General features: G+C 40.6%; 2 protein-coding genes across 8 annotated transcripts in view; one reads left to right on the top strand and one right to left on the bottom strand.

Moving 5' to 3' along the window:
- LOC115567853 (dynein heavy chain 11, axonemal) overlaps window positions 1-14,771 on the top strand; it is a 40,918-nt gene extending 26,147 nt beyond the window's left edge. For 5 of the 6 annotated variants that reach the window (XM_030394717.1, XM_030394718.1, XM_030394714.1 and 2 more), the window contains 26 exons: window positions 139-285; window positions 373-486; window positions 575-718; window positions 1,305-1,487; window positions 1,617-1,718; window positions 1,831-1,965; window positions 3,229-3,402; window positions 3,538-3,773; window positions 3,898-4,023; window positions 6,944-7,148; window positions 7,269-7,433; window positions 7,649-7,789; window positions 8,551-8,721; window positions 9,148-9,270; window positions 9,385-9,578; window positions 9,657-9,805; window positions 9,886-10,013; window positions 10,348-10,575; window positions 10,667-10,858; window positions 11,852-11,980; window positions 12,526-12,768; window positions 12,849-13,031; window positions 13,124-13,239; window positions 13,455-13,567; window positions 13,658-13,798; window positions 14,267-14,771. In XM_030394717.1, the coding sequence (XP_030250577.1) occupies window positions 139-285; window positions 373-486; window positions 575-718; window positions 1,305-1,487; window positions 1,617-1,718; window positions 1,831-1,965; window positions 3,229-3,402; window positions 3,538-3,773; window positions 3,898-4,023; window positions 6,944-7,148; window positions 7,269-7,433; window positions 7,649-7,789; window positions 8,551-8,721; window positions 9,148-9,270; window positions 9,385-9,578; window positions 9,657-9,805; window positions 9,886-10,013; window positions 10,348-10,575; window positions 10,667-10,858; window positions 11,852-11,980; window positions 12,526-12,768; window positions 12,849-13,031; window positions 13,124-13,239; window positions 13,455-13,567; window positions 13,658-13,798; window positions 14,267-14,514 (4,230 nt within the window). In that variant the 3' untranslated portion in view covers window positions 14,515-14,771. The remainder of the gene's footprint in view (window positions 1-138; window positions 286-372; window positions 487-574; window positions 719-1,304; window positions 1,488-1,616; window positions 1,719-1,830; window positions 1,966-3,228; window positions 3,403-3,537; window positions 3,774-3,897; window positions 4,024-6,943; window positions 7,149-7,268; window positions 7,434-7,648; window positions 7,790-8,550; window positions 8,722-9,147; window positions 9,271-9,384; window positions 9,579-9,656; window positions 9,806-9,885; window positions 10,014-10,347; window positions 10,576-10,666; window positions 10,859-11,851; window positions 11,981-12,525; window positions 12,769-12,848; window positions 13,032-13,123; window positions 13,240-13,454; window positions 13,568-13,657; window positions 13,799-14,266) is intronic. The other variant, XM_030394716.1, reaches the window with a different exon arrangement.
- A 2,190-nt stretch (window positions 14,772-16,961) lies between these two features.
- The window catches only part of rapgef5b (Rap guanine nucleotide exchange factor (GEF) 5b), a 26,058-nt gene continuing 15,156 nt past the window's right edge, over window positions 16,962-27,863 (bottom strand). For both annotated transcript variants that reach the window (XM_030394235.1, XM_030394236.1), the window contains 14 exons: window positions 27,442-27,586; window positions 27,256-27,353; window positions 24,784-24,814; window positions 24,505-24,583; window positions 22,661-22,810; window positions 21,532-21,629; window positions 21,120-21,242; window positions 20,583-20,761; window positions 20,274-20,364; window positions 20,141-20,191; window positions 19,743-19,830; window positions 19,525-19,589; window positions 19,377-19,431; window positions 16,962-19,102 (listed from right to left, as the gene is read on the bottom strand). In XM_030394235.1, the coding sequence (XP_030250095.1) occupies window positions 18,984-19,102; window positions 19,377-19,431; window positions 19,525-19,589; window positions 19,743-19,830; window positions 20,141-20,191; window positions 20,274-20,364; window positions 20,583-20,761; window positions 21,120-21,242; window positions 21,532-21,629; window positions 22,661-22,810; window positions 24,505-24,583; window positions 24,784-24,814; window positions 27,256-27,353; window positions 27,442-27,586 (1,372 nt within the window). In that variant the 3' untranslated portion in view covers window positions 16,962-18,983. The remainder of the gene's footprint in view (window positions 19,103-19,376; window positions 19,432-19,524; window positions 19,590-19,742; window positions 19,831-20,140; window positions 20,192-20,273; window positions 20,365-20,582; window positions 20,762-21,119; window positions 21,243-21,531; window positions 21,630-22,660; window positions 22,811-24,504; window positions 24,584-24,783; window positions 24,815-27,255; window positions 27,354-27,441; window positions 27,587-27,863) is intronic.

The following is a 27,863-nucleotide window of genomic DNA, read 5'->3' as shown; positions in this document are numbered from 1 at the left end:
ATAAGGGTTTAAAGTGCGAGCTTGAGGTAGGAAAATTAGGAATACTTGATAATGTGCGATTCATTCTGTGTGGGCTTTTCCCTGGCATTAAGTATATTACAAATTGAAGTATGTGTAATCATTTTCTCTCTGTTTTAGGTTGAGGATCTACAAGCTAAATTGGCGTCCCAAGAAGCTGAACTAACCTTTAAAAAACAGAATATTGAGGCTCTAATTACAAAGATTGGACTGCAGACTGAGAGGGTGAGCAGCAAGAGAGAGGCTGCAGATGCTGAGGCACAAAAGGTGAGATATCCTATCATACCACACCATATCACACCATTCACTCCTTGCACTTTTTGTGATTTAGTCCATTGTGCTGGATTTGTACAGGTTGCTGTTATCCAGGCAGAAGTCTCAGCCAAACAGAAAGACTGTGAAAATGACTTAGCCAAAGCAGAGCCGTCACTGACAGCTGCCACAGCAGCACTGCACACCCTCAACAAGGTGCTGCATTTTATCAACGTGGATGTGATTCTATTAAATCTTCAGTCATTCTTGAGTTTTTATTAGATTTTTTGTGACTGTTTTTTAGGTGAATCTTACAGAGCTGAAGGCCTTTCCGAACCCTCCAAACGCAGTACTCAATGTAGCAGCAGCTGTGATGGTTCTGCTAGCTCCCCGCGGCCGAGTGCCTAAGGATCGGAGCTGGAAGGCGGCACGGGCCTTCATGGGCAAGGTTAAGCTGTCATCATGTCAATCACATCTGCCTGATTAATGCCAATCTAATTTGTGCATGGGCCTTGACCCTGGCCCTGCCCAGCATCTATCCAATGCTCACATTACAGCCGGATGTCTCTATGAATATGCTCACTCAGTCAAGTGTGTCAATCTGTCTCTGTGTGGCCATAAAAGAATGTATTATTTTTTTTAAAAGCAGAAGAATTTAGTATAAAACAGGGATCAGTTCTTTCCGTCCCAAAAACATATATTTTCTTAGCATTTTAAACATAGTGATTTTTAAAATGTATTGATTGGTTTATCAGAATTCATTCTGATACATGCTTCTTATATACATGATTTTAGTAAAAAAAAAAATGAAGACTACAACATCAGGCTTAAAAGCTCATTTTCACTGAGTAGAGTCTGTGAGAGAACTTTTAGTATCAGACCTCATTAAACTTGAATTATTTGTCCATAACATGACATTTGTTCATGTTTCATGTTTTAATTTATGAGGTAATTCTTTGTAATAGCTGGAGATTCTTGAATGCCATCAGTGCCAGGTATTAATATCTCACTGTTTTTGTGCTAATGTCTATCAGGTGGATGATTTCCTGCAGGCCTTGGTATCGTATGACAAGGAGAACATCCCCGAGTCCTGTTTGACTGTGGTGAAACAAGAGTATTTGAGAAACCCAGAGTTCCACCCTGATCTAGTCAGAACTAAATCTACTGCTGCAGCCGGTCTGTGTGCTTGGACTATTAACATTGTCAGATACTATGAGGTCAGGCAATGTTTTCAGAACGGTTGTAATAAATTACAAAAATAAATTTTCTTGTACTCTGTAAGAATGTTGGTTCTTCATTGTGAGGCTTTTTTTTTTTTACAAAATACATCCCCTTTTTTTCCACAGATTTATTGTGAAGTGACTCCAAAGAGGCATGCATTATCACAAGCTAATGCCGAACTAGAAGCAGCAACAGCCAGACTGTTAGCCGTTCAAAAGAAATTGGCAGTAAGTGGAAAGTTATTATTATACTTGCGTCACTAAACGTTGTTACATCTAAAAGCTAGATTTTCTTGATTGTTTTCTAATATGCTTGGCTTTCTTTGGTTTGTTTCTTCAGGATCTCGATGCCAGCCTCCAGAGCCTAACGGCTCATTTTGAAAAGGCTATAGCTGAGAAAATCAGTTGTCAGGAGGAGGTGACGCATACCAACCAGACCATAGAGCTGGCCAACCGACTAGTAAAGGGCTTAGAGGTAAACAAGGGGAGATGGAGGAGTTTGGTAGTGTCATTGGGGCCGACCTGGCATAAAGTAAACTGTCAATTTGCCGGACGCATGCATGGAGAGGTGCTGGTGATCGAATTGCATCAGTAATCTGGACTAGAAGTTGTTATGTCCTGGCAGTATAGCCTGACAGTTGTGTGAGTGGATCAGGCAGAGGGAGATTTTACAGCCTGGCCCAGCAGCATACTGGGGACTTGTGAGACAGGTAGAGAGGGCTGGACCACAGAGAACGCATGGCTGAACCGGGCAACTGGCTGCCTGAACAGTTTCCAAATGGAGAGAGGAAGAGAGATGACAGGAACGCTACACTAACACTGCTCTCAGTCAGTGCAGAAGAGGGGTTGTGTGTGTACAGAATGCATGTGTATTTACTATATAAACTATAGACAAAGCATGTGTGCATGTGCACATTTCTGTGCTATAATAATGAAATATTGAATCACTCTCAGGAATTTTTCAACAAACTGAAAAAGTATCAAGGGGAAGTATTGAATATAAATGTATAGAATATATAAATGTTGAGTGCTGCATAGTTAATATGTTGATATTATATTCAACTCTTTCTCGTCCGTTTGCATTCCCTTTTCAAGCTACAGTATCTATTATCTTTATGGATGCTAATATGAAATAAAAGATGGCCATTTCAGTGGCCAAGTTCGACTTTCTTCTTCCAGAAAATAAATGTGGTTTGCATGGAACAGCTTGGCTTTTAAGCATATCAAGATAAATGTTTTGTCTTTATGGCATTGACCTGGAAGCAATAGTGTTCAGACTAATAAATCAGGCCGTCTATATTTAATCATTAACTTACCTCAAAGCCTCAACAGCTGTTGGAAATTAACAATGTCTCACCCCAGACTGAGTGATATTACAGGCAATCCATAATACATTAGAGTAAAATTATAGTGATTTTTAACTGTCTGAGAATTTATTATGTGACATATTCTACATCCACAGCCCCTTGTAAGAAAATGCCACGCATGATTTATCGTTGTAGTGCTGTCACAGTCATAGTATTGAAGGTTTAAATTAATGCTGAATTGATGCTGAGTGAACCTACAGCCAAACTTCCAAAGCTGTTTTAAGGGAATTGCATTTGTATGCTTTATTGCTCATATCTTCGCTGCGTGTACATTAAATGGAGTGGTAAGTGTGTACATTTCCCTGCAGTGTTTTGTATTTCATATTATTTTTAAAAAAAGTATATTGAAGCCTGGTCTTTGTATCTTTTAGTCAGAGAAGGAGCGCTGGAGCCAGGCAATTGTTCAGTATCTAAAGCAACAGAAAACTCTGTGTGGTGACATCCTCATCACTTCAGCGTTCGTTTCCTACATGGGCTACTTTACAAGGCAGTATCGTGCGGAGCTCCTTAACAATGCATGGATCCCTTTCCTTAAGTCTCAGAAGGTAAGATCACCATCATTTGTGTTGTTTACACTGCAGACGCTAAGAGAGTAAACAGTTAAGTCTGTGGACTGGAGCTCATCGTGCCGCCAGAAATGCTCCAACTAGAGTGACATCATTCCTCTGTTTCTGTTCCAGGTCTGTGTACCCCTGACAGACGGCCTGGATCCAATCCTCATGCTTACAGATGATGCCACTGTGGCTGCCTGGCATAACCAGGGCCTGCCAAATGATAGGATGTCCACTGAGAACGCTGCCATCCTGACCACCAGTGAGCGTTGGCCACTCATCATTGACCCACAGCAGCAGGGCATCAAGTGGATCCGAAACAAGCTAGGTCCTGAGCTGAGGGTGGTGCAGCTGGGACAGAAAGGGTGAGAGGAGCTGTCCATCGTCTGTTCGCAATCACAGTGTACTGCTTTAATATGTCAGGGAGTGCTAATATACCATAAAAAATGTGCATGTGAATTTTTTATTTTTTTTATTATTGTTATTCAGCAGGTATCTAGATGTGATTGAACAAGCCCTTGCCTGTGGTGAAACTGTGCTGATAGAAAATCTGCCAGAAAAGGTAGACCCGGTCCTGGAGCATCTTCTGGGCAGAAACACAATCAGAAAAGGAAGGTCGGTACCAAAACTGCAACATTACATTTACATAATGGCTGCATAATTAATCCAAATTGCAGAAGCTTCCTTTTTTTTTTTTGATAAAGGTCAAATGTGTGACAAAACAGCATTATACTGACGTTCTGTAGGGCTGCAGAGATGGCCTACAGATCTTGTTCTCCAGATGTAAGAAAACATGTTTCTTTGGTTCAGACCCAATAAATGTCACACCATTTAAATAGTGAAAATGCAAAAATAATCATTCCCACTAATCCTGAATCATATGCACTAATGTACACGGCTGTTTAAGAATTAATATAAGAAGACTCAAACCAATTCAATTGTAGTTGTTTTGTAGAAGCTGTTAGCGTTGGGGCTGTTGGACACCAAAAACATGTTAAATCAATGTATGGTTTTTGTATTCCTGTTGCTTCACAACTCAATATGCCCACAACTCGTCCCAGTGCATCTGTGGTGTTAGACAATAGCAGCAGATTTACCAGATGGTTGAATCTCACTGAGCATTGAAACACCGGTAAGACTTGACTGAATGCATTATTATTGCCCACTCTTTAGATTATAAATGAATTTGCAGCGCGTGTTCCGAATCCCTGAGGCCAGTGTATTGATCGGCCCCTCAAGATGGGTGATAGATGTATATTTGTATGTTCATATTCTTTAGATGTAATGAATATTGAACAGCTGAGCCTCAGTGTAAAAGCTGCATCAAGGGCAGTCATGGTTATGTATAAGGGCTCCTGTCACGGACAAAAATATGGCAAGTAACACACTAAATTCAGTGGTCGTACATCATTCAATTCGGCTTCACTCATTTTATAACGCTGATGGGTGATTTTCTGCAATTTACCTGCTTTCATTTTTTCGTAAATAATAAATCAGCTTTACACTCAATACAACGACTCGATGCACGTGGATTATCTTAAATCATAACTGTCATAATTGTCAAGAAATTGGTTAACATTTGGGTATTTGTTTCATTTAAAGGCACAGTATGTAATTTCTACCAGGAGTCTCAACAGCGGAGATGAAGCTTGGTGATGCCGTGAAGTAGCCTGGGATCATAGGAGTTGTTGCTATCATTTGTAAACAACCATTAGTGCCAATGAAAGTCTATCTGATGCGACTCAAGACAGAAAGGTTTACAGACAATTCAATTTATTAAAGTTGTATTTACTACATTCAGTCACTTGCTGACTACAGTACCTTTCTCCCTCCTTTGACGTATCATCTGCTGTTCAAAAAGAACTGCACCGTTACATTAAATAAAACGTATTTCTTTGGGTTTTAACATTATTAGAAACATTTGGTCTAGACATTTCTCCGAACTGGCACTTGTTTGGCACACCCTGCATTTGGTAAATCTGTCTTACTTTTAAACTTGACTTGTGCTGCCCACTTCACTCCACTTCAGAAATATAACAGCACGACCAAAATAGCTGCTCTGTAATTACCTTCGATCACTTACCAATTACACTCAACAGGCAAATTCCAGCAACTTTCCTAAACAGGACAACCAACAGCAGAATAAATAGAAAATACCACATATTGACATTATGCTTTGACTTCCCTCCTCAAAAATGTTTATATCTTCCTTGCTCTGATCTATATATGGCCATGAATATTGAATATCTTGGCACATGTTCATTGAACGTCTTCTGGAGTCCTGTCTGTCCAGACGTAACAATTCATCATAGTAAATCTGATTATAAGTTTATCCCTTGTAGATGACCCACACACTTGTTTCTGTCGATGATTAATACAATGTGCTGGGGGCAGCCATGATGGATCTGGTAGGGATCCACAGCTGAAGTTCATTAATAATTGGAATGTTGTAGAGTGTGAAGTAATGAATACTAATTATTCCTTTCATGGCTGACGGAAGACTACAAGCCAATCCATCAGCACGGACTTTAATTTGGTGGAGTAATGGTTCTATCAATAGTACATTAATTCTGGCTTGTGAAGATATAGAGTTGAACCAGACCCAGGCCATGAGGAACCTGTGCCGTAAAATTGGGGCCTTGCCTGACATCCAAGGGGTAATTAGAGAAAAATGAAAAGCCACCAGGTTCGTCAAGCCAGCGCTAATTTAATTGAAACGCAGGAACAGATAAATATTGGCTGCTGTGGTGATAATCTTTCATATTTTTTCAGGATTGTTTGTCTAAGGTGTAAGTGAAATTTGGAGCTGCGCCGAAGTTCTTTCCTCTGTTAAAGTTGCATTGCGTGAAAGTGAGAGGTTTGATGGGTCATAAAAGCATTCAAGATACAGAGGGTTTTACATCGCTACATCATCATTATTATCATCATTATTATAATTATATTATTATTGTGTTATTATTTTTTTTATTGTCTTAATCATTTTTATTGTTTTTATTGTCTTAATCACCTTGTGATGCTTTTATTAGTTGTCATCTAATAATCGTTACTATTTCACTTTCTCACTTTCAAAGTTAATCTATATGTTAATGTAACTTGAATGTAAGACAAACCCAGCTACAGCGAGTTTCACTCACCACCATTGTTGCAATTATATTCTGTGTTCTTGCCAAGCATATAGAAAATAATTACAGTTATGTTTTTAGCAAAGTTGTGATTTGTAAATGATAAATCTAAATTTAAAAGTTCACTCTTGACCTTGGTAAAAACATTGATTCTAGATTCAGCTATCTCTTTGTAAAGGTTTATAAGAGAGATCTGTAAATCTTAGTAACTGTTCAGATTTCAACTGTGGTACTTTTAGGATTTCCTCAAGTGCCTAAGTTTGAAGCTTATTTTTTGTAATTGAGGTATCATATAGATCTACAGTAAATTTTGTGTCAAATACTGTCTACAGTAGCTGCAAACTAGGGCTTTTGAAATGTACGTCCTGAAGTTAAGTTGTTATTTGACACATTTTTACTCTCCTGTTATCCAGGTGCATTCAAATTGGGGGCAAGGAATGCGAATACAACAGCAACTTTCAGCTTATTTTGCACACCAAGTTAGCCAATCCCCATTTCCCTCCTGAGCTCCAGGCCCAGACCACCCTCATCAACTTCACTGTGACTCCTGTGGGCCTTGAGGAACAGCTGCTGGGACAGGTGGTGTCCCGTGAAAGGCCCGACCTGGAGACCCTAAAGGTGAATTCTTATGCTTATATAAAAGATATAGACTGGTACATATTCATGATTTATCATGCAAGACATCAGTCCACAATGCTTTGTAGAGAACCCTGAACTGTTCTGTGCATGTTTCTGAAGATGGAGCTGACCACGCAGCAGAACCACTTCAAGATTGAGCTCAAGCGGCTGGAGGACGACCTGTTGAATCGGCTCTCTGCAGCCCATGGTAATTTTCTGGGGGATATTTCTCTGGTGGAGCAACTCGAAAACACGAAGAACACAGCTGCTCACATTCAGAGTAAGGTGAGGTTTTACCACCAACAGGGTCCTCGCAGTTGTCCCACTGTACTCAAGTGAATGTGCTTTTCAGTCACTGTATTTTTGAATGTCACACAGGAAGCACCTCATTTTATTGAATTAGCTGCAAATGATTTGTAGTTAGGAATATGTGTAATGAGAGGGTTTTGGAGCATGACTGAGAGCCTAATAGCTCATTTTTGTGCAATTGGAACACACAGGTGGTGGAGGCCAGAGAGAATGAGACAAAGATCAACGAGGCTCGAGAGCTATACCGCCCAGCAGCTGAGAGAGCGTCACTCCTCTTCTTCATCATCAATGACCTCAGCAAGATTAACCTCATGTACCAGTTTTCTCTCAAGGTGAAACTCTTAGCCCTGTTGTACTCTCAGGGGACGTACATTGTATTTTGCAGCATTTTGGCAAAGTCCACTTGGAGAAGTATTCAGCAGGATTCTTTTAATGAGTTTGTAATTGATGACTAAATTCTTAATCAAAGCCCTGGCTGTCATATCAACTCAAAGGGATAGTTCACCCGAAAATCAACAACATATACGTTTCTCCTCTTGCTAGTAATGCTATTCATCCATGTAGATTGTTTTAGTGTGAGTTACTGAGTTTTTGGAGATATCGGCTGTAAAGATGACTGCCTTCTCTAGAACATAACGTAATTAGATGGCTTGTTGTGCTCAGTGCACTAGAAATATACAAGTTAAAACAGCTCAACAGAAAACTCCTTTAGGAAGACATTTTACACAAGATAGTCTACAGCATCCACTCATTGACAAGAGGCAAGCTAGCCATTTATGCACAAAAACTATACAATGAATGCAAAGATGGGGTCTATTCAGTTCAAAGAGAATTCCTCACCTGACGCATACAGCAGGAAAGCTCTCTATCCTTTCGTGTTTACTTCCTGGTTATGTGGCCCACTGAATAGATTTTCTGTGATAACATTACAGACTTTTAAATTGCTTTCCTCGGTAAAGGATAGTTAATTGATTTACAAATATAAAACCTCCATGGATCAACAATGTACTTTTGTGTCAGAGTTTCCTGTTAGATTTTTCTGTATGTATGTATTCTTTATCAGAGCACTGTCCTCCTTTTGGTTGTCTTCTAGACCTTTAATTCGGTGTTTAACAAAGCAATGGAGCGTGCAGAATGGGATGAGGATGTGAAGACCCGGGTGCTCACCCTCACTGAGGCCATCACCTATTCTGTATTCCTGTACACCAGCCAGGGCCTGTTTGAGAGAGACAAGTTAACCTTCTTGTCACACACTGCCTTCCAGGTGAGGGACTCAGGGCCGCCTCAAAGGTGGGGCCTCCTGTCATTCTCATCAATCAAAGTACTTTTCTGCCCCCACATTAACTTCAATTAAAAGCAGTCAGTAGGACCATACGCTGCTATTGATTACCTCTCACACCTTCCCCTGTGGCTGCTGTTCAGGCAGTTGGTTCTGACAAGGGGGTTGGTTCTGATGGCATAATGCAATTATCTGTCATTGCGCCAACTGTTTTCATCTTAGAAATTGTGCTGCTCTGAAGGCTGTCCTTCATGTGGCAGTTTCACATTCAGGGGCACTGATTCGGCCTTTATGAGTTTGCCTTATTCGCTTGCCAGAGGTTTCTTGCAGTTTTCAGTTATTGTCGAAATAACTGGAAAGAGATCAATACGGCATAGATCATTACAAACTGCTCTTGGTTCTTCCCTTCAGATTTTGCTCAAGCAGGGCCTGATTGATGATCAGGAGTTTGACTTCCTGCTGCGTTTCCCTGTGGAAGCTAGCAGAGTTAGTCCTGTGTCCTTCCTCTCTCCACATGCCTGGGGAGCCATCAAGGTATAGTCTAACATGTATGAGGGTCACATTTTCATTCCTGTTAGCCCACAGGTTATCACTTCATGCCATTTTCCACTGCATAGAAAGGTCTTACAATATCTCATTTGGATATAGTCAATTTCTACAATGGCAGACTTCAGTGGACTCGACAGAGACGTGGAGAGCTCACCAAAGCGTTGGAGAAAAATCATAGAATCCAGGTGTCCGGAAAAGGAGAGACTCCCCCAGGACTGGAAGAATAAAAGTTCCCTCCAGAAACTCATCATCCTGCGAGCACTTCGCCCTGACAGGATGACCTACACACTGAGGTGAGTAAAAGGCTGATGCACATTCATATCTGTAGGTGCTGTAAATCACTAAGCTTCTTCGACAATGTCTCCTGGCAGGAACTTTGTGGAGGAAAGCATGGGGTCAAAATATGTGGAGGCTGCCAGGCTGGAATTTGACAAGCTGTATGAGGATAGTGGCTCTTCAACCCCTGTGTTCTTCATCCTGTCACCTGGAGTGGATCCACTTAAAGATGTAGAGAAGCTAGGTATTTTGCCGATTGTCTGTTATTTGCACAGCGTGTATCTCTTGGTCGGGATGAAAATTCTAAATATCCTCTCTTTGCAGGACTGAAGCTTGGATTTTCCATCGAGCATGGCACTTTGCACAATGTTTCCCTGGGACAGGGGCAGGAGAAGGTTGCTGAGAGTGTTCTGAACAATGCATCAAAACTGGGACACTGGGTCATTCTGCAGGTAGGAAGCAATTCCATTCAGTGACTGAGCTACTGTAGTGGCTTCAAGCTGCTCCTCCAGCCAGCCTGTAGTGCACCTAATGATATCATCTCACCCCACGCGAGAGAGAAATAAACTCAATTTGGTTCAATAAAAACCATAATTGGCTAGATAAGCTCCATAAATGCCTCCTTTAAAGAGGAGAAGCCTGCAGGGAAGTGAGCGACTCAAGCTTCTCTTACTAATTCAGAGCATAGAAAGACATTTGAGTCTTTCACAAATGAACAAAAATATGTATAATATAAAACAAATTAATTTCATCAAGCATTTATATAATCTGCGTGTATTTGTTCAGAATGTACACCTGGTGGCTCGCTGGTTGCCTTCTCTGGACGCCCTTCTGGAGAAGGCAGCGGTGGAAAGTCACCCAGACTACAGGGTGTTCATCACCGGAGAACCAGCACCAACCCCAGAGCAGCACATCATCCCCAGAGGCATACTGGAGAATGCCATCAAAATCACCAATGAGCCCCCCACTGGCATGAGCGCCAGCCTGCATGCAGCCCTCAACAACTTCAGTCAAGTGTGTTAAATAACGTAAAATTATTTATAAAACTGCATTAATTTGCATTAACTTCCAATGTATCACACACTCTCTCTCTTTTCTTTTTCAGGACACGATGGATATGTGTTCCAGAGAGCAGGAGTTCAACTCCATGTTCTTCTCCCTCTGCTTCTTTCATGCCTGTGTCACAGAGCGCCATAAATTTGGTCCCCAGGGGTGGAACCATAAGTACCCCTTCAGCACTGGAGATCTCACCATCTCAGCCAGCGTCTTGTACAACTACTTGGAGGCCAACACCAAAGTATTTTTTTACAACATTTCTTTTTTATATTTTAGAATATTCTTGTTGATATTCATAAAACTTTTAATTTGTTTTTTAATGCCACCCTCTTAAGCTTTGTAGATTTATAATGATAATGGTGTTTGCAGTGAAATTATTGTCAGACAGGGATGTTGAATTACAGTAGTGTATCCAATTACTTACTGAAATCTTTTGTTCCACTGTTATTTGTGAAAAATGCTTTTTTTCCCTCCACATTTCTTCTCTTATAACTATGAACACGCAACCTATAATTTAGCTTTATTTCATGAAGACAAAAAATCCATTCTTGGGGTGCTGCACCCCTCACAACTCTTAATGCATTTCTCTTAGAACTCCTATTACTCTGGTCACAACCAATTATGTCTCCGAGGTATTCTGCCCTCCAAAAACGAATGTCCTTCATTATGTTAACCAAACAGTAACCTGTATGTGCGTATACAGAGAATTCATTAGGAGGGCAATGAAGCGTAATCCTAAATGTAATTACATGCAGCCAATGTGACAGTTCACAACGCTACATAAGTGATCACTGCAATTAGAGCTGATGAAGGAAGCAATTTGCAAAACAATACAGGTACAAATGATTGTGAACCTCCAGCTTTTGTAATTTGTTATGAATCACAGGTTCTTTTCTTCCTCCTTCACCCTCACGGATCATAATCTCCCGCTGAGGAAAAGACTCTTCTGTCATACATTAGATCAGTGTATGTAAAGAAACATAATTCTGTTACATTTCCCTACCTTTATCATTATTAAGAGAGCTCATTTGGAAAGAGATCATGCAGTTACTGCTTGAAGTTCAGGGGGGCGGTTGAAAAATGTAAAGCTTATCCTGAAATAATTTTGATATCCTCAAAACAATTTTAACAAACCTTATCTTCAGTCTTTGTAGCTTAAGATACTCCTATTATTGAAATGCTAAATTTTGTCATACGTTTTAAATATCAGCCCACAGACTAAGTGTATTTATAGTCCATGCAGGTGCCCTGGGAGGACTTGTGTTATCTTTTCGGGGAGATCATGTATGGAGGACACATCACTGATGACTGGGATAGGAGACTGTGTAAGACCTATCTGCAAGAGTTCATGCACCCAAAAATGGTAAGTCAGTGTTGATGTTGCTGTGTGAAGAGAATCTGTTCATTCTTTTCTCTATTGTTTTTTTGTTTCAACACAACAATCATTCCAAAAGTTCATTTAATTGCCTGATTTGTTGTATAAAAAGTCACTATTTGTTAAGTTGGCTACATTCGAACAGTCAAGAAAGTCTCCAAAGCAGTTTTTGAATCTCTTTGTGTGATTGTAAAGGTAAAGGGTGCCCTCTTGGGATGTAAACCTAAACTGCACTATTGCACCTTTTCCACCCTCACTTTGGTTGTGTAACCTCTCTGTACGTTGCCCAAAATGTGTCTACCAGCTCCACTGCAAGCATTATTGGGTGATTATTTGGTAATTTACTCTTTAGCGTTGGTTTTGTTGATAGATGCTTCAACTGGAATTCATCTGTTTCATTTCTGTCAGTTCACCTTCACCGCCAGGCTAACAGCCACTGATTTATGAGGGAAGTTTAAAGGTTGAATGCTCATCTTGCTGTATGTTAAATAGTGAACTAGATGTTTTCCACTTTTCAAATTTCCAATCCATAGTTTGAAGGCGAGCTCTTCCTGTGCCCTGGATTCCTGGCCCCTCCATTCATGGATTACGGTGGTTACCACAGTTATATCGACGAACACCTCCCATCCGAGAACCCCACTCTGTATGGTCTACATCCAAATGCTGAGCTGGAGTGCCTCACCGTCACCTCAGACAACCTCTTAAGGACTCTGATGGAACTGCAGCCCCAGGACTCCTCCAGAGGAGAGGGTCCTGCTCAGAGCTCAGAGGAGAAGGTGTGGAGACAGAAGAACCATTATTAAGAAAAAGCAGCAGATAATATAATAATCTAAACACGTACATGTGTATTTCTCAGGTCAAGTCCGTCATTGAGGATATCCTTGAGAAGCTTCCTGAGGAGTACAACATGGCAGAGATAATCTCAAAGACAACAAAGCGAAGCCCCTACATTTTAGTCTGTTTCCAGGAGTGTGAGCGCATGAATCTTTTGCTGGCAGAAATAAGAAGGTCCCTTAATGAGTTGGATCTTGGCCTGAAGGTACAGTCTGCTGTGACATACATTATATAATAAGAAACACTGTTATCAGCAGTAAGATCCTGTAGTATTAACAAGGATTTCTGTGTCCACAGGGAGAACTCACCATGTCCTACAATATGGAGACCTTGCAGTCAGCTCTGTTCACTGACTCTGTCCCAGATTCCTGGGCCAGACTGGCTTATCCCTCCACTAAATCACTGGCACAGTGGTAACCACTTATTTTTCACCTAATAGCAATATCCTTTATTAATTGCCTTTTATTGTACCCTCGACAGTATTGTTTCCTAATGATCAACTGAATTGTTAATTTTTAGTCAAAACTTCTGTCAATAAACGTGGAAAAAATGTTTTCAAACAAAAAGGCACACTATAAAGGCTTTAAGCAATAGTCTGTCTTGTTAATTAATAGATTTTCTTTTCTAGGTTTAGTTATCTAATGAGTAGCTGTCGAGAGCTGGACAGCTGGACTCAGGACTTGGTTCTTCCTGCAGTTGTTTGGCTCTCAGGACTCTTCAACCCACAGTCTTTCCTCACCGGTGAGATCATAGTCTCAAAACCAACATGTCACATGATTTAGATGACGTGCGCCAGAAATATAAACCTGCATTTTTTTTTCTTTTGTCCAGCTGTGCTGCAGAGCATTGCTCGCAAGAATCAGTGGCCTCTGGACAAGATGACTCTGACTGTGGACATAACAAAGAAGACGAAAGATGACTTTGGGCATCCACCTAGGGAGGGGGCCTACATTCATGGACTCTTCATGGAAGGTCAGAATTAATCTAACATTTATCCAGTGCATCATCCTGTACCTAATGAAATTTTGTTTATAAATCAGGTTTTTTTTGTTTTTGTTTTCCAATTTAGCAACAGCATAATGCAATGTAAGCCAATGTAAGCAATGGTTTTCCCCAAACCATCAAGAATATTTTCATTAATTTATGTTTTTTTCTTAATGTACATTAAAAAATTTGACCAAACTACTTAAAACTTGCCTTAGTAATTATTTATGCGGCAATGTCTGTCATCAACTTTCATCCCTCACAAAAACAGAATTTGTTGGACTAATGGCAGAGAACAATCATTGAAGCACCAATAAAGCCTGCAAGTGCAAATCTAAACTGTTGTGAAGATAACCCAGGTGGAAGAAGAGACCAGTCTCCGAATAGTGTAGACACTATGTCTCTGTGAGTACGAACAGTCATACCTAGAGTTCTGCATGTCCTGTGTCCTCTCAGGAGCGCGCTGGGACACCCAGTCTGGACTCATCTCCGAGGCGGTTTTGAGGGATCTGACCCCTGCCATGCCGGTGCTGTACATTAGAGCCGTTCCTGCAGAGGAGCAGGAGCTCAGGAGTACTTATGAGTGTCCGGTATACCGCATGAAGCAGCGCGGGCCCACGTATGTATGGACCCTCCACCTCCGGACCAAACAGCCTCCTGCCAAGTGGATTGTAGCTGGAGTGGTGCTGCTGCTGTCTGTGTGAGACACATTTAATAGTGTCCGCTGATAGTATTATGCAAACAGTGTTAAAAAAATATATATTTTTAGAGCTTTTGAGACAGTATTGAATCATTAATTGCATAATTTAGCTTTTTTTTTTATCATGTTTACTTTTAATCTAGCTGTCATTGTATCCATTTGTGTTAATACGTGACAATACTGACATTGTAGTGTATGAACGTTTGTGTGTAGATTTAAAGATAATGGAAATAAAGAGGTGGAGAAACATGTTAAGCTGAACCTGTTGTGTCTGTGTCCGACACTGTTGAACACTGTCTCCCTTGAGATGGCTCAGTCTGGCCATGATTTGTTGGGAGCTTATGTCTCCATTTTAGACCATGTAATTCTGGATAGGGAGCATATTTTATTGGAAGGTCAAGATTAAAAAAGCTCTCCGGCTGCCCTCTACTAACTGAATGATACACAATGCCGTCTGGAGGGTTCCCGGACAGAATTCCCAGGAGATGATGTGCACGGTCGCTATTGACTTTTAAATGAGGTGCGTTTGACATTGACCTTTTGTACGGCGGCGGCAGAATACTAACAGACTAGTGTAATTCATTCACCCGGGGCCTGTTGGAGAAACCTATTGAAAGACGCTGATAGCTTTCTATGAGAAAGCAACACATTAGATTACCCATCCTTTATCTGTCTGCACTCTCTGTTAGCATCTGATTAACTTGATACCAACCAAATAAAACCTCTGAAGGAGTCTAAAAAGAACACAGTCATCTTATCTAAAATGTTATCTTTTCAAACTCATTTAATTGAGGTTAATTGAAAACTGAGAAGATGCTCAGATTTCAAGTGTGATTATGCTACAAGAAAAGCGCACTTTGAATTCTTCTGTGTGTCAGAGAGGCATCAAAATATTGCAGGAACTCCAGAGTCAAGGTTGAGATCGTACAGCACAGTGATATAGTGAAAAAAAATATTTGAACACAAATTAAAGAGGGAAGTTTGTGCGGCCATGACAAGCGGTAGCTTCCAAACAAATAACAGGCTACATTTATTATTAAAACAAATCCCATTCGAGTGTAGGATTAGGAGCGTTATGATATTAATATGTTCATGAAGGAACATGACAGGTGCAATATTATCTGCTTAGATAAACAAGTGACATTAAGATGTACAAATTACAGCCACTGATTTTTTTCTTTTGGCTGGAAATCAGCACTCTTATCTTCTCAAATGAGATTTTCCCCAACTCTAATAACTGCTGTGCTGCTCTTAATTTCTCCCTGCAGCCAAAGTGGCTGCAGACAGACAAGCGGAGGACAGAGGATTGAATCTGTGTATTGTATTGCGAGGGGGGGAAATGAGGAACCAGTCTTCCTGTACTTTCTCTTCATCTGCCCTCTCTTCCTCTCATTAGCACGCCACAGCAGCTAGCCAGTCATTTGGTGACAGGGAAATGATACAGTGCCTGGCAGTGTTTGGGAGGAAATGGCAGGGTACGGGGCCCCCGGCACAGCAGGGGTCGTGCCACAGATAGTCATGTTAAAAGGCCAAGCAGGACACCTGGTTAAAGTCAGCAAGGGCATCTGGGTCACACCTCCGCCTCGTTAGAGAAACACCATGTGTTCTCGTGGTTTTAATGTACAAAAATTTAACAAAGAGCCTAAGTTTTTAGTATTTTTAAATCATGTAAAGAAGCTGGTTGTCATCATGTGAAATGTAAGACTTCTTACTAAAATACAGTGGACAATCAATAAAAACTACTGTATGACTTAAATCAGTGTAAAAAAATCAAGATACTGTGTTTCTACTTACAATTTGAAATTGTTAGGACCTTATCAACCCACTAGAGGGCCCTATTGCATAAAAGAGGTAAAGGCCCGTGATGACCATCCATCCCTTCTCTAGTCATTCTATAAGTATCAGTAATTTGTTTGTGGTAACTTGAGTAAGTACCAAATTATTTTGTACAACAAAAAATTATAATAAAGCCATTAAAACTACATGGCATAGTGCATATAGTATTAACACATACATCTACAATTAACTAAGGAACCACAGACTAATTGCCATGCAGTGACCTGGAGCTTTTGGGCCCCTCAAAGGTCTCGACCACGGGACAACTGTACAGTACAGTTCTGCAGCCTCACAGAAGCAGTGACACTTCACTTCACTGGAGACTGTTTGAGGTTTAATTAGACCTTGAATGAGCTCATTTAATGCATTCTTCTGCCCACTTTTTCTTGTACAACTTTCTCATAAACACTTGTAAATGTTTTAGCAAGACTGTATAATCATTCTCCTGAATGACGTTAATATGTACTATGGTTGGCAAAAGTAATGATACCATGCGTTCAAAACAAAATGATATCTGAATTCTATCTTATCAAAAGAACTGAGGCTATGAAAAAACCAAAAACAAAACAGATCTTCTACTGCTGTGTGAATGATTTTTCTTTTGTCAATAATGAGTCATGATCCAAAATATTTTATTGCATGCACAGTTGCCAGTGGTGGTCAATCCATGGTTTGCCATTTCATGCAGACCAACCAAAAATGGTGCGTTCAAAAGAAATCCAAACATGAGCTCAAACTGGATCTATTGAACAAATAAATAATTCTGAAATAAATAAATATCCTCATCCAGAATCTCAACATGTATGTACAGTATAAACAGAATCAACTGTATATTGTTGGTGAAACAAATTAAATTCAAAGAAGATATACTGCTGAAGCGTGTTCTCTCCGTGCTCACTGTGGTCTTCCAAATCTAAAATATACAAAACAATCTCAAGAATAGAATGCAAACTTCCATCTTCAACAGATCACGGCTACTTAAAGTGGCCTAATGTCAGGACAGAAGGGAGTTTTCAGTCGACCAGTTTAGAGAATAAATACTTCTATGACTACTGACGATACAGCTGTATACAGTAGTGTCACTACACACTGTACATAAGCAAATGGCTTCTATTTTTCTTCCTCTTTCTCAACTTGTTTTTGTCCAGAAGGTGCTGTGGTACTCGACTTTGCTATTGCTCTTAACTTATAGGGACAGTTATTTTTCTACATTATGTATTCATACATTAGCTGAGGATGAAAGAGCTCAGCTGAGGCTCAGTGTTGGAGCGGAGTAACATTTGATTTAGAGATAAAGCAGTCCTCAGTGAAACCGTTCAGAAGAAAGATTATTAATAGTCTTCATGTAACTGTTTTTTTCATCATGTGTTTTTTAAATCCTTATTTCTGATACTCTGAGTACCATGAAGCTAATGGCAAAATCTCCAAGCCTCAACAAATCATACTGAAACAATGGATGGCTGATCCTCTTATTGTTAACCTGAACTTTAAAGACTAACACATAGATGTATCAGTGAGGGTCTGCTGCTGCTCCATTTTACTGATTGTCCACAGCTCAGCTGGATGGAGATCCTAACACCAATGCTTTTATTAAAAGATGAGCAATTAGCATTTATTTAGATGGGACATACAACACACATCATTATAGTTCACACAAATTACTGCGTATTCTTTTGTTGTTTCCTGCTCTGATGCCATATGAACTGTTTAAAGCCTCATCTTAATGGTTAAACAATAGAAAACTGAATTCTGCAATGTAAAAAATATATAATAAAAAAAATATATGAAAATGTTGAAAACGTAATAAACATCTTCACTATTTCCATCATCTTGATTCAGATTGTTGTCCATGCACTGTACTGATTTATCAGCGACTGCATGTCCCACATCTGGCAAAGAAAACATCTGTATCATGGCGAGAAAACTGCAGTATGTGTGCAGTTTGGGACGGTATAGTCTTTGGTTAAATCTGATGCCAGATCTATAAACACTGTGTGAACATACAAAAACATGTCTATCATGAGTTTATCTGCATCTTATGATCTCAATCACTTTATGTGATTTGAGGTCGAGGATGAACTTCCATATTCTAAACTGTTTTGTTCCCAAATTTGTTTTTCTGTAGCCTTTTATTAAGATGGGAAGCAATTCACCTGCAACTCTTGTTCTCCACTGAGGGGAGCTGTTGAGTCATTTTCAGAACAGATCTACACCCTCCAACATCTGCCATCTGTAGGGAAGTAATGTAATAGCAGCAGCAGCAGGTTTAGACCTGCAGGTCTGCTCATACTGATGGATGTCTTCAGCTCAAACCTGCTGCTGGTTTTTTATATTTCTTGCCAGCAGCCAGCCTAAGTTGGAGTGGATCTGTTGGCACTCAAGCTCAGATGTTGAATGAAATCGTTCTTCTTTCAGGTGTCGTGGATCTCTGCATATATTTATGCATTTACCTAAATGTGTCCTTTGCTGCTTTTCCTGTCTCCTGTGAGAGTTTTCCTGATTGAACCGCTCCCTCCTGTGGTCGGCCAGGATCACGCAGCGTCCTCTGATTGCCGACCGAGTCCTGAGAGATAGATTGTTCCTTGGCAGTCCGATGGTTTGGCTGACACGGTGGGGGAGTGCAGTACGAGCCGCCCTCTAAGCTCGAGGTTCCAGTCTGTGTGACAGTTCAAACAGAGTCTGCTGATTGTCGATGATATGAAGGTAATCGATGTAGGCTCGTACTTCTGAGCTGCTCTTCTGGGCGATGCCATTTCCTGGAAGAAAAGAAAATGCTTTTACTTCCAAGGACAACTTCTCCGTCTGTACTAGGGTTACAACGTTATGAGAACTGTCTCAAAAGATCACGGTTTTACGCTATTATTATGACTGTAACCAGTTACAATGACCCTTAGATGATAGAAAATATTGTTTGACAGTCATCATCATTATACTAAATACAAAAAAAGGTCCGTTCTTCAGTATTTATTAGTTTATGAGTTGATAAATTGATAAACCTGTGAATCAAGAATGAGTTATCTGAATACTGACCCATGTGATCTTTCTGACACTGCCGGATGAGCCGCACTGTGTCTGCTATCATTTGCTGTGAATAAAGATGGCAAGAGGCTCTGTTAAACACGACATTTTGAAACTCATCACTGCTGTATGTTTCTATAGAAAAGGCTCATGAACTCACCAGCTTTTCAAAATTGACCAGGTTGTCATGAAACGTCTTGTTTCCTTCGTGAATGAATGTAACATCTAGAACAGACAGAGACTTTGTTAGCATTCACCAACAGGTATCTGATTCCTGCTTGTTTCTACATCTCAAAGCTGCCTGACAGAATATTTTGCACAGCGCTCTCCTCTTAAGACTATTCGTGGCATACTGAAGTGACAGAATAATGAGTGCACCTTTCAGTAGCAGAGGAAGAAAGGGGATCTTTGGCGCCTTCATCTTCTTGAAGGAGTCCCTGTAGGCCTTATGGTTCAGCGACGGATCCTGTGAAGACGTTTTCAAAACGAATGAGTCTAATCCTCTTGGGGGTTGACTGTGTGTGCCTGTGCATGCATGCTTTGTTAGAGCTGAGTTGTGGTGACATTAGGGACTGCTGATAATCTGAAACACCTGATGTTCACCTGATGTTTCGAAATTAAAAACATCTGTTTGCTTTGCCTCAAACACACAGAACTACAGGTTGGGTTGGCTGTTAGAGGCGATTAAATGCATTGTTTTCATTTCAAAACACACACACACACACAAATATATATACAGTGTTTTATGTACACTGAGTACCATGAATTACACTTACTGTAACTGTCTCCAGCTCTGAGAACAGCTTTTTGAATTTCCCAGGAATTTTCTGCAGGGATGAAAACAGAGTTGATTTTTTTCAGACACCATGTACTTCATCTATAACAGTAAGAAAAATAGGATATCCCTACCTCCCATGTCTGACTGAGGCGGCTAACAGCTGCAGTGTTCAGGCCCATGATAATGGCAAAGAAACAGTTGAGGTTCCTCTGAGCTTTACAGCTATAAAAGATCAATGGAGCACACAATTCAGTTACTTCCAGGGGCACAGCTTGATAGCACAAACGCAGACGCAGTTTATCAATCTGCCACTGGAGGGGGCAGCTTGCCATGCAAATCTAATCACTTCCGCCCTAAACATCCAGAGCTGAGATGCTGTAATGTTAGCCAACAATGTGTATATGATCACAATCAATAAATCTCTGAGTAGAGCTACTAACTGGGCAGCGATCTTGATGAACTTCTTGATTAGCTGGACCCTTTTGCAGAGCGTCGGGCACAGCAGCACCTCAGTCATCACCCACAGCTGGACTTCATTGCAGCGCTGCAGCAGCAGCTCCAACGCCACAGTGTGGCCAGCGCTACTGTGGCGGCTGAAGGTGAAATAGACGAGTTCTTGCTGTAAAAAGAACAACATGTACTCATGAGTTCAGAAGAGCATGAGCATTTAAAAATAAAATATATTGTGTTAAGGCTATACATATGATAATATGATGTATATCATACATCCCCTCTGGAAACATTTATTTCAGTTTTTTTTCCTACACTTGTTTTTGAGAGTAAGTGAGCTTTTTTTCAAAGATTCCTGTAGAAATGCATGAAAATATTGTTATCATCTGTTCTTTAGGCCATGATAACTTATTTGTCAAAGTCTGATACCGTGATAGCCCTAGTCTGATGTCTTCCAAAGCGGTTAATACTTCAGGCTTTCATTTTTGAGGCAACAATTATGCACAAGCATCCAAACTGGGACAAACCTCGTGTATTGAGTCAAAGATGGTCCAATCGAAGTTGGTGAGAGCCACAGCCACATCCCATGTGTTTAAACTGAGCATGCGAGCCGTCCTCTGTTGCAGCTCAGAATTGTCTGTGAATGGGTTCTGAAGAGGAGAAATAAACATAAAACAAAGACTAGATCAGGGCTGATTGTTTTTCTCTAGACATCCTACCACATGGAAGATTGATACAAACACAACACAAAGATATTTTTTGCAAGAAAGTTTGGATAAATCTTACTGACAAAGCTTTGAAGCGTCTAACACAACCCCAAACATGCTGCATATGCCTACTGAATTATAACTTCATTTATCTCGGGCTGATGTGTGAATATACACTATTTTGACACTGCAGTATATGTCAAGGTTGTTCAGGCTGCAGTGACATTCTTACCAGGACTTCTCCCAGGTCCTTCCTGCAGACGTGCAGCCTCCCCACAGGCCGTAAGGAATCGGAGAAGACTTTGTCCTGAGGCTGCAGGAGGAGCCGACCTGCAGGGGGGAGAAAACATATGACAAACAGCAGAATACCATTAAAAATCTGTCACGCGGCTTGTAAGCACCTGTCAGCAGCGAGAGATAAGACTCGCTGTGTGAGGTTGCAAGTTAGTTCAGATAACAGATACTGACTTTATATTACTGGATGAAAATGCTTCTCCCTACTATCTGCTGGTACTAGGGAGATTTTTAGGTCAGTTCTACATCTGGTATTAATACAGGAAGAAAAGAAACGCTGTATGACAAGTTTTCATGGTAAATATTTACTTTCAGTTTCTAATAGTTTTATAGGTAACCCCAGTGGGATAGCACTTCAGAATCCCCCCTTCTTAACTGTTAAGTACTGAATCCCAAACTGATGATTAATTATAGTGATGAACAGGAAATAATTTGTTTTGTGATCATAATCTTTTGGTTTACAATCCTGCTTGTGTTCTAGAGCCTGGTCAATCCTGGTCTGTGCTTCATTTAGTTTTGTACACACTGAAGTTTTTTTTTTATTTGCCCCTGCCTGATTTTGCTGGTTTTGTTGCCTGCCTTGAATATCTTTGGACTGTGGCTTACATTATTAAAGCTTGCCTTTGGTTTTTTTCAACCATCTGTCTTGGTGTCTTGTCCTTTTTGTAAAAACCCAACAGTATGAACTGACAAAGAGAGAGGGAAGAACTCAAATATTAATAAATACACAAGGGAGGAAAGACTATTAAGAGACAGGTGAAATTGACAGGGCGATCAAAAAAGCCTGGGAAAAACACCAAGACAGGAAGTGTAGATCACAGCATGACACATTAGGATGAACCCTACAAAATAAAACAGGAAACATCCATGTAAATTGAAAACAAAAACCATGACACAGATTAGACAGCTGATTAGAATGTGAGCCTGACTCATACATTGGGCAGCCTATAATGATCTATCTCAGATTTATCGGTATCACTCAGTGTGCCGTTATGGAACAGCTTTTGGAACAGGCATCTACCCCAAAAACATCAGCATTGGTCAGCTGGAGTCAAAATAATATTTACCTCCAGGGTATGTGACAGCCACGAGCACCAGTTCCCCCTGAGGAACGTCCATCCTGTCTGCCACTGCCTGCAGCAGCTCCTGGGCTACCATCCCAGCATGTGCCCTCATGCTCAGGTACGAGTCCATGGTAATATACACGTGACACAACACTGTAACAGAGACAATATTGTTTCAGTGAGAGCACACGGCAGACTACACTTCATAGCTTTATTATATAACCAGAGACAAACAAGAAGTCAGGTGCTGGAGGGAAACTGAATGGAATCAAGTTTTCTAAATGATAAAGCTTTTCAAAAGACCTCAAGACTACATAATAATGCAAGAATGGCCTTGAGAGATCATTTACATATGAAATCTTCAATAATCAAATCACCAAAATTTCCCTGGAGCTTTTAGGGCTCTTGGGGGTCTTTGGTAGTTGCCCGCTAGGCTGTGAGAGTTGATTTAAATTGTTCTGGTGGTGTTCTAGAGGAGCGATAATCAACCACTGTGTGCACTGGAGGGCAGAGATTAAGCAGGTTTTCTTGTCTAGGCGCAGACTATGGCAGGGTAACTATCTATCCTACAAACATTCAACCAGAAAGAAACCAATTAATTAAGTCACCTGCTGCTGTCTGTGAAACAGCTGAAAGTAAAGGATATAACAGGGCTGCCCCATTATTGATAATTGACCTTGAGCAGAGCAACTGACCCTAAACTGCTCCAGTGTAACCACTCAGTGATCCACTGCAGAGGATCATGTAGTGTGGCATTACTTGAATAGACCAAGCATACTCAATAGATTTCTCCTGATGGAGGAAAAGGGCCAGTCGGGACAACTTCTTTGAAAGTAGATCAAACGAAAGCTATTTAAAGTGACTGACTGACTGGATTATACAGAAGCAGAAATCTCAAAACCTCTGCAGATAAAATCAAAACTATGCCGGCTGAATCCGGCCGGTCACCTCATCATGCTTGACAGTGTCTAGCTGATAGATTTCAGTATATGCTAGATAGTGTCTCAATGTCATATAGCTGTTTCAAGCAAATGCCCCCTAGCAGAGTTAATCCCAGCAGCCTAGCAATATGTCTAAGAAATGAAAAGTTGTCACAAACCAGAGTCGACTAAGTGGGAGATGGGAACACAAATACATTTGTGTGCTTAATAAAGACAAGCCAGTATGTCTGTCAAAGGGAAAACGTTTATGGCGATGCTTTGACACCTAACACAGAGGCAAGTATGCTTACCTTGGCCACCAAAAAAAGCAGCAAAAAGTTCAATAATTAAAGGCAGCCTGTTTTCTCAACAGCATAAGTTCACAAAGGTAACTGCAGAAAAAAGGTGCAGTTGAGAAAACCAGCTTTATTGTGGTGTATTTTTTAGAAGGTGCATTTTTGAAGCACTGTATGCTGAAGGTATGTGAACAAGTGTGGCAGAAACAGGCTTTCAACAATGTCAGCCCGCCAAGAAATGCTATTCCAAAGCGTATTAATTATGTAACATAATAACAACTAGATAGATTTTTATGGTCTTACATTACAACTGGCCCTTTGAGGGCAAACATACTGCTCAAGTGCCTGGGATGAAATTGACTTTCACACCTTTGATCTAGACTATCAAGAGACTTTGATTGAACTGATGGTAATCATGAACTGCCGTTTAAAAGAAACAGAAACTGATCCTCATAAGACAAAAGGAATTCTTACGTCATAACTTGGGAATGTGCATTCCCAAACATTCTCAATAATTCCTTGGAAAGATTCCCATTGTTCTACACTTCAGACTAAATGTCTCCTTTCGACTTCTTTGGAAAGAACGTATGATGGGAGGAATGTGTGAAGAACGTCATGTTTTACGACTTACCTTCCTTGGTCTCCCTCTGTGTGCATCTGGACTGGAGCCCGTTCTCTTTCAGGCTCAATTGGTGGAAAAGTGCTTTGCTCTAAAAGACAGGAAACGCGTGGAGTTTGACACATTCATACCGCCTGAGAACAGCGGGCATTTTGGTAGAAATACAGAATAATGTCGTCGGCAGGAAATGTGTGGACAATAGCTCAGAAGTAGTTTGACGAAATGGGCAGCAAGCTCTGTTTTACAAAATTCTTCCTCTCTTAAGAGTTGTAAAAAGATCTTTTCACTCACCTTTCTTTGAGGGGAATATTCATCAGTTGTACTGAAAAAAAGAACAAAATCAGTCATGTGTACTATCATGTGCCTTCACATGCAAAAATAACTTCAATTTGTTCTAAAAAACCTGATCTGCTGATTTTCCGGAGGCTGCAACTAGGTAAAGTAGAGAAACAACTTCACAGATTCAACACAGTCTATAATCAAGGTAAAGTGAATGTACATATATACTCCTCTGCTGCATCCAGTCCATTATTTAAGATCAGTGTCGAGCTGAGATTGGAGTGCTTTGAAGATTTTTAGACCTTCCAATGTGATCCCTTCGTTTAATCACCCAATTCTCATCAGTTAGGCCCGGCTAGCATGATGGATAGCCCCGTGTCCATTATCATCCCTCAGCTTTTACTGGGCTCTGCATCACAACAGGCATGTTGGCACAAAGCCTGCCCTTAGGGATCTCCTCTCGCCGGCCAGCAGCAGTCCCTGTGCTAATGAAAAACCCAATTCCTGCTGTCATGTCAAAGCAGGCCGCCTGATCTAATTTACTCTCTTCCTCCTCAAAAAACACAGTCACCGTGGATGTCAACTAGATCGGTAAATTGTAATGACGAAAGAGGGTCAGAGAATAAGTGGTGTTCGATTCCAGAGCTTTCTTTTCTACAAAAGCCAGATGGAAGTTGATAGGAGCAAAGGACAAAATGAGTCTTCTTTCTCCCAAAAAATGACACCTCAGCTTTTCACTCAGTAGTAGATTGCCACAAAGCAGTCAACCTTGTCCTCCCCCGGGGTGAGCTTGATTGTCAAAAGCTCATAAATAGTAGAGTATGTCAGTTAGTTACACCCACGCAAAGTCCGCTGCTATAAAGGAGTGGGTGTTGTGGATATAAACAAGAATAAAGCAGGCCTAGACAGTGGCAGCAGAGTCAGGTTGAATTATCTGCACTGGTTGCTAATGGGCGGCAGGTTGGGACGTCCCCAGGGAGGGGATCTGATTGGAGGATGGGGTTGAGGGAGGGGAAGGGGGTGCACGGGTGTGGCAACGTGTCTGGTGATTGGGGGGTTGTTTACACTGTAATGTCACAGAGCAACTTAATGATTATTTTTTATTAAACCAGGAAAGTGTAACTAAGCAGTAGATCAATATAAAAGTTTGATGGAAGGTGTAATGTATATTAATTATTAACACATACAGGACTTAATGTAATGGAGTCACTTTCCTCTGTAGACTTAGAAAAAGTAATCCGTGCTTTTATCACTTCCAGACTCGACTACGACTATTAATGCACTTCATTCTGGAATAAGGGGGCGTAACATATACAGACTACAGTTGATTTAAAGTATTGATGCCAGTCTTTTAACACACACTAAGAGAAGTGATCACATTACACCAATTCTTCACTGGTTACCTGTGAGTTTGAGAAGTGATTTTAAGATTTTACTGCTTGTTGTTAAAGCCTTCAACGGTCTGGCTTCTGCCTATATCTGTGTTTTGCTAACTCCTCATTAGCAGCAGTTGCTGCTAGAGATCCACTGGCAGGGCCCTACTAATGCTTCCAAAATATGAACTCACTGTCCAGGTATCTAAGATTTATTGCGTTTACTATATGTTTATAATGTAAAGCACTTTGTAGCTATGTACTAAGATAGTGTTATGTCTGGATATGCTGTATGTATTCATGCAGTTCATACGTTGGGGTTGCATCAATCCAATTTGTTCTTCCCCTGATATAATTTCTCAACTCAGTTCATCTTGTGATGCTGAACACCAATCACATGCCGATGTTTTTTTTTTCCCCAGAGACTGTTCATCTGCCTAGACTGCCCATCGTGACAAAATACATGTAACTGATAGCAGAAATGTGGATGGTAACGTTAATGTGGATGTCACATTATGGCTGATACACATTCTGTAGATCAGCGCAATCCTACTGTTTCTTTTCTAATTCTATATGGAGTATGGTCTTACTTACATAACAACTTTATTTCTCAACAAGTCAGATGGTTGGTATTACCATGTTATATTTATATGAATGTGAAATTGTGAGTTTGACACTATTAATAGCCAGCAGGCTTGAAACTGTGCCCAGTAAACAAGTGCTGGAGCATTCCTTTCTCTCTCATGGCAAGTGACAAAAATTCCTGACAGCTTGTCATTAATTCTCAAAAAATCCTGTATTTCCTCCATTTTGGTTCAAGATTAGAGCTCTGTGACCTTCAACTTTTTATTGCATAACACCCCAAAACACTGCAATTACTCTTTAATCTCTGAATGGATTCATTGATGAGAAGCAAGAAGAGAATTAGCTCTTTCTTTGCACGGAGAGACCAGCCTGTGTCTCTGCTTCTTTGCAGACCTCCAAAAGTCAAAGTCATGCTTGCTGCTGTAAAGACTCGGACTTTACATCAATAAATAAAAAACCTTTTCCCATTTCATCATTTTTGTATGTATGTATTGAATTAAGCTGTCTAATAAGTTATCATACTCACTGTCTGCGATGCAGCTGGTACAGTCTCTGCAGCTCCCTCACATCCTTCTCCAGGCCTGGGTGCTCATAGAGATCATCCAATACGTAACGACACAAAGTCTGAAAGGAAAGGTCAATGTTCATATCTCCCATATTAAGTGCAGCTCACACCTTAGTGTCAATTTTCATGGAACATTACATTTCCTACCTTCATGAACAGTTTGACATGCTCGTCTTCCTTTAGGAAATCCCTGCAGAGAGCCACCCACTGTGACACTAGGTGCAGGACTTTTCGTTTCCTCTCCAGAGCCTCCTTCCTGTCCTCTTTGCCTCGGTATCGCTTGGTGCAATAGGTGAAACTCGGTTAAGGCTTCAGCACAGATAAAGAGAGATATCTATTTGCTGCTATCAAATGCGGTATACAATGAAACACAAATACAGAAAGTGTGTGTGTGTGTGTGTGTGTGTGTGACGTTGACTCCAGCATTGGCGGCAAGAGAAAGTGGAGCAGCTTTGAGTCAATAATGCCTTCATGTTTTTGCATAAAACAGCTATGTCTGTCCTCAAAAAAGGTGGGACTAATGCCAATCCTTTTTTGACATACACTCAATTTAAAACAGTACAAAGACA

The sequence above is a fragment of the Sparus aurata genome, chromosome 17 (genome assembly GCF_900880675.1).
Source record: "Sparus aurata chromosome 17, fSpaAur1.1, whole genome shotgun sequence".
Lineage (NCBI taxonomy): Eukaryota > Metazoa > Chordata > Actinopteri > Spariformes > Sparidae > Sparus > Sparus aurata.
The sequence above is the reverse complement of the archived record's forward strand: the minus strand, read 5'-3'. Positions and strand labels throughout refer to the sequence as shown.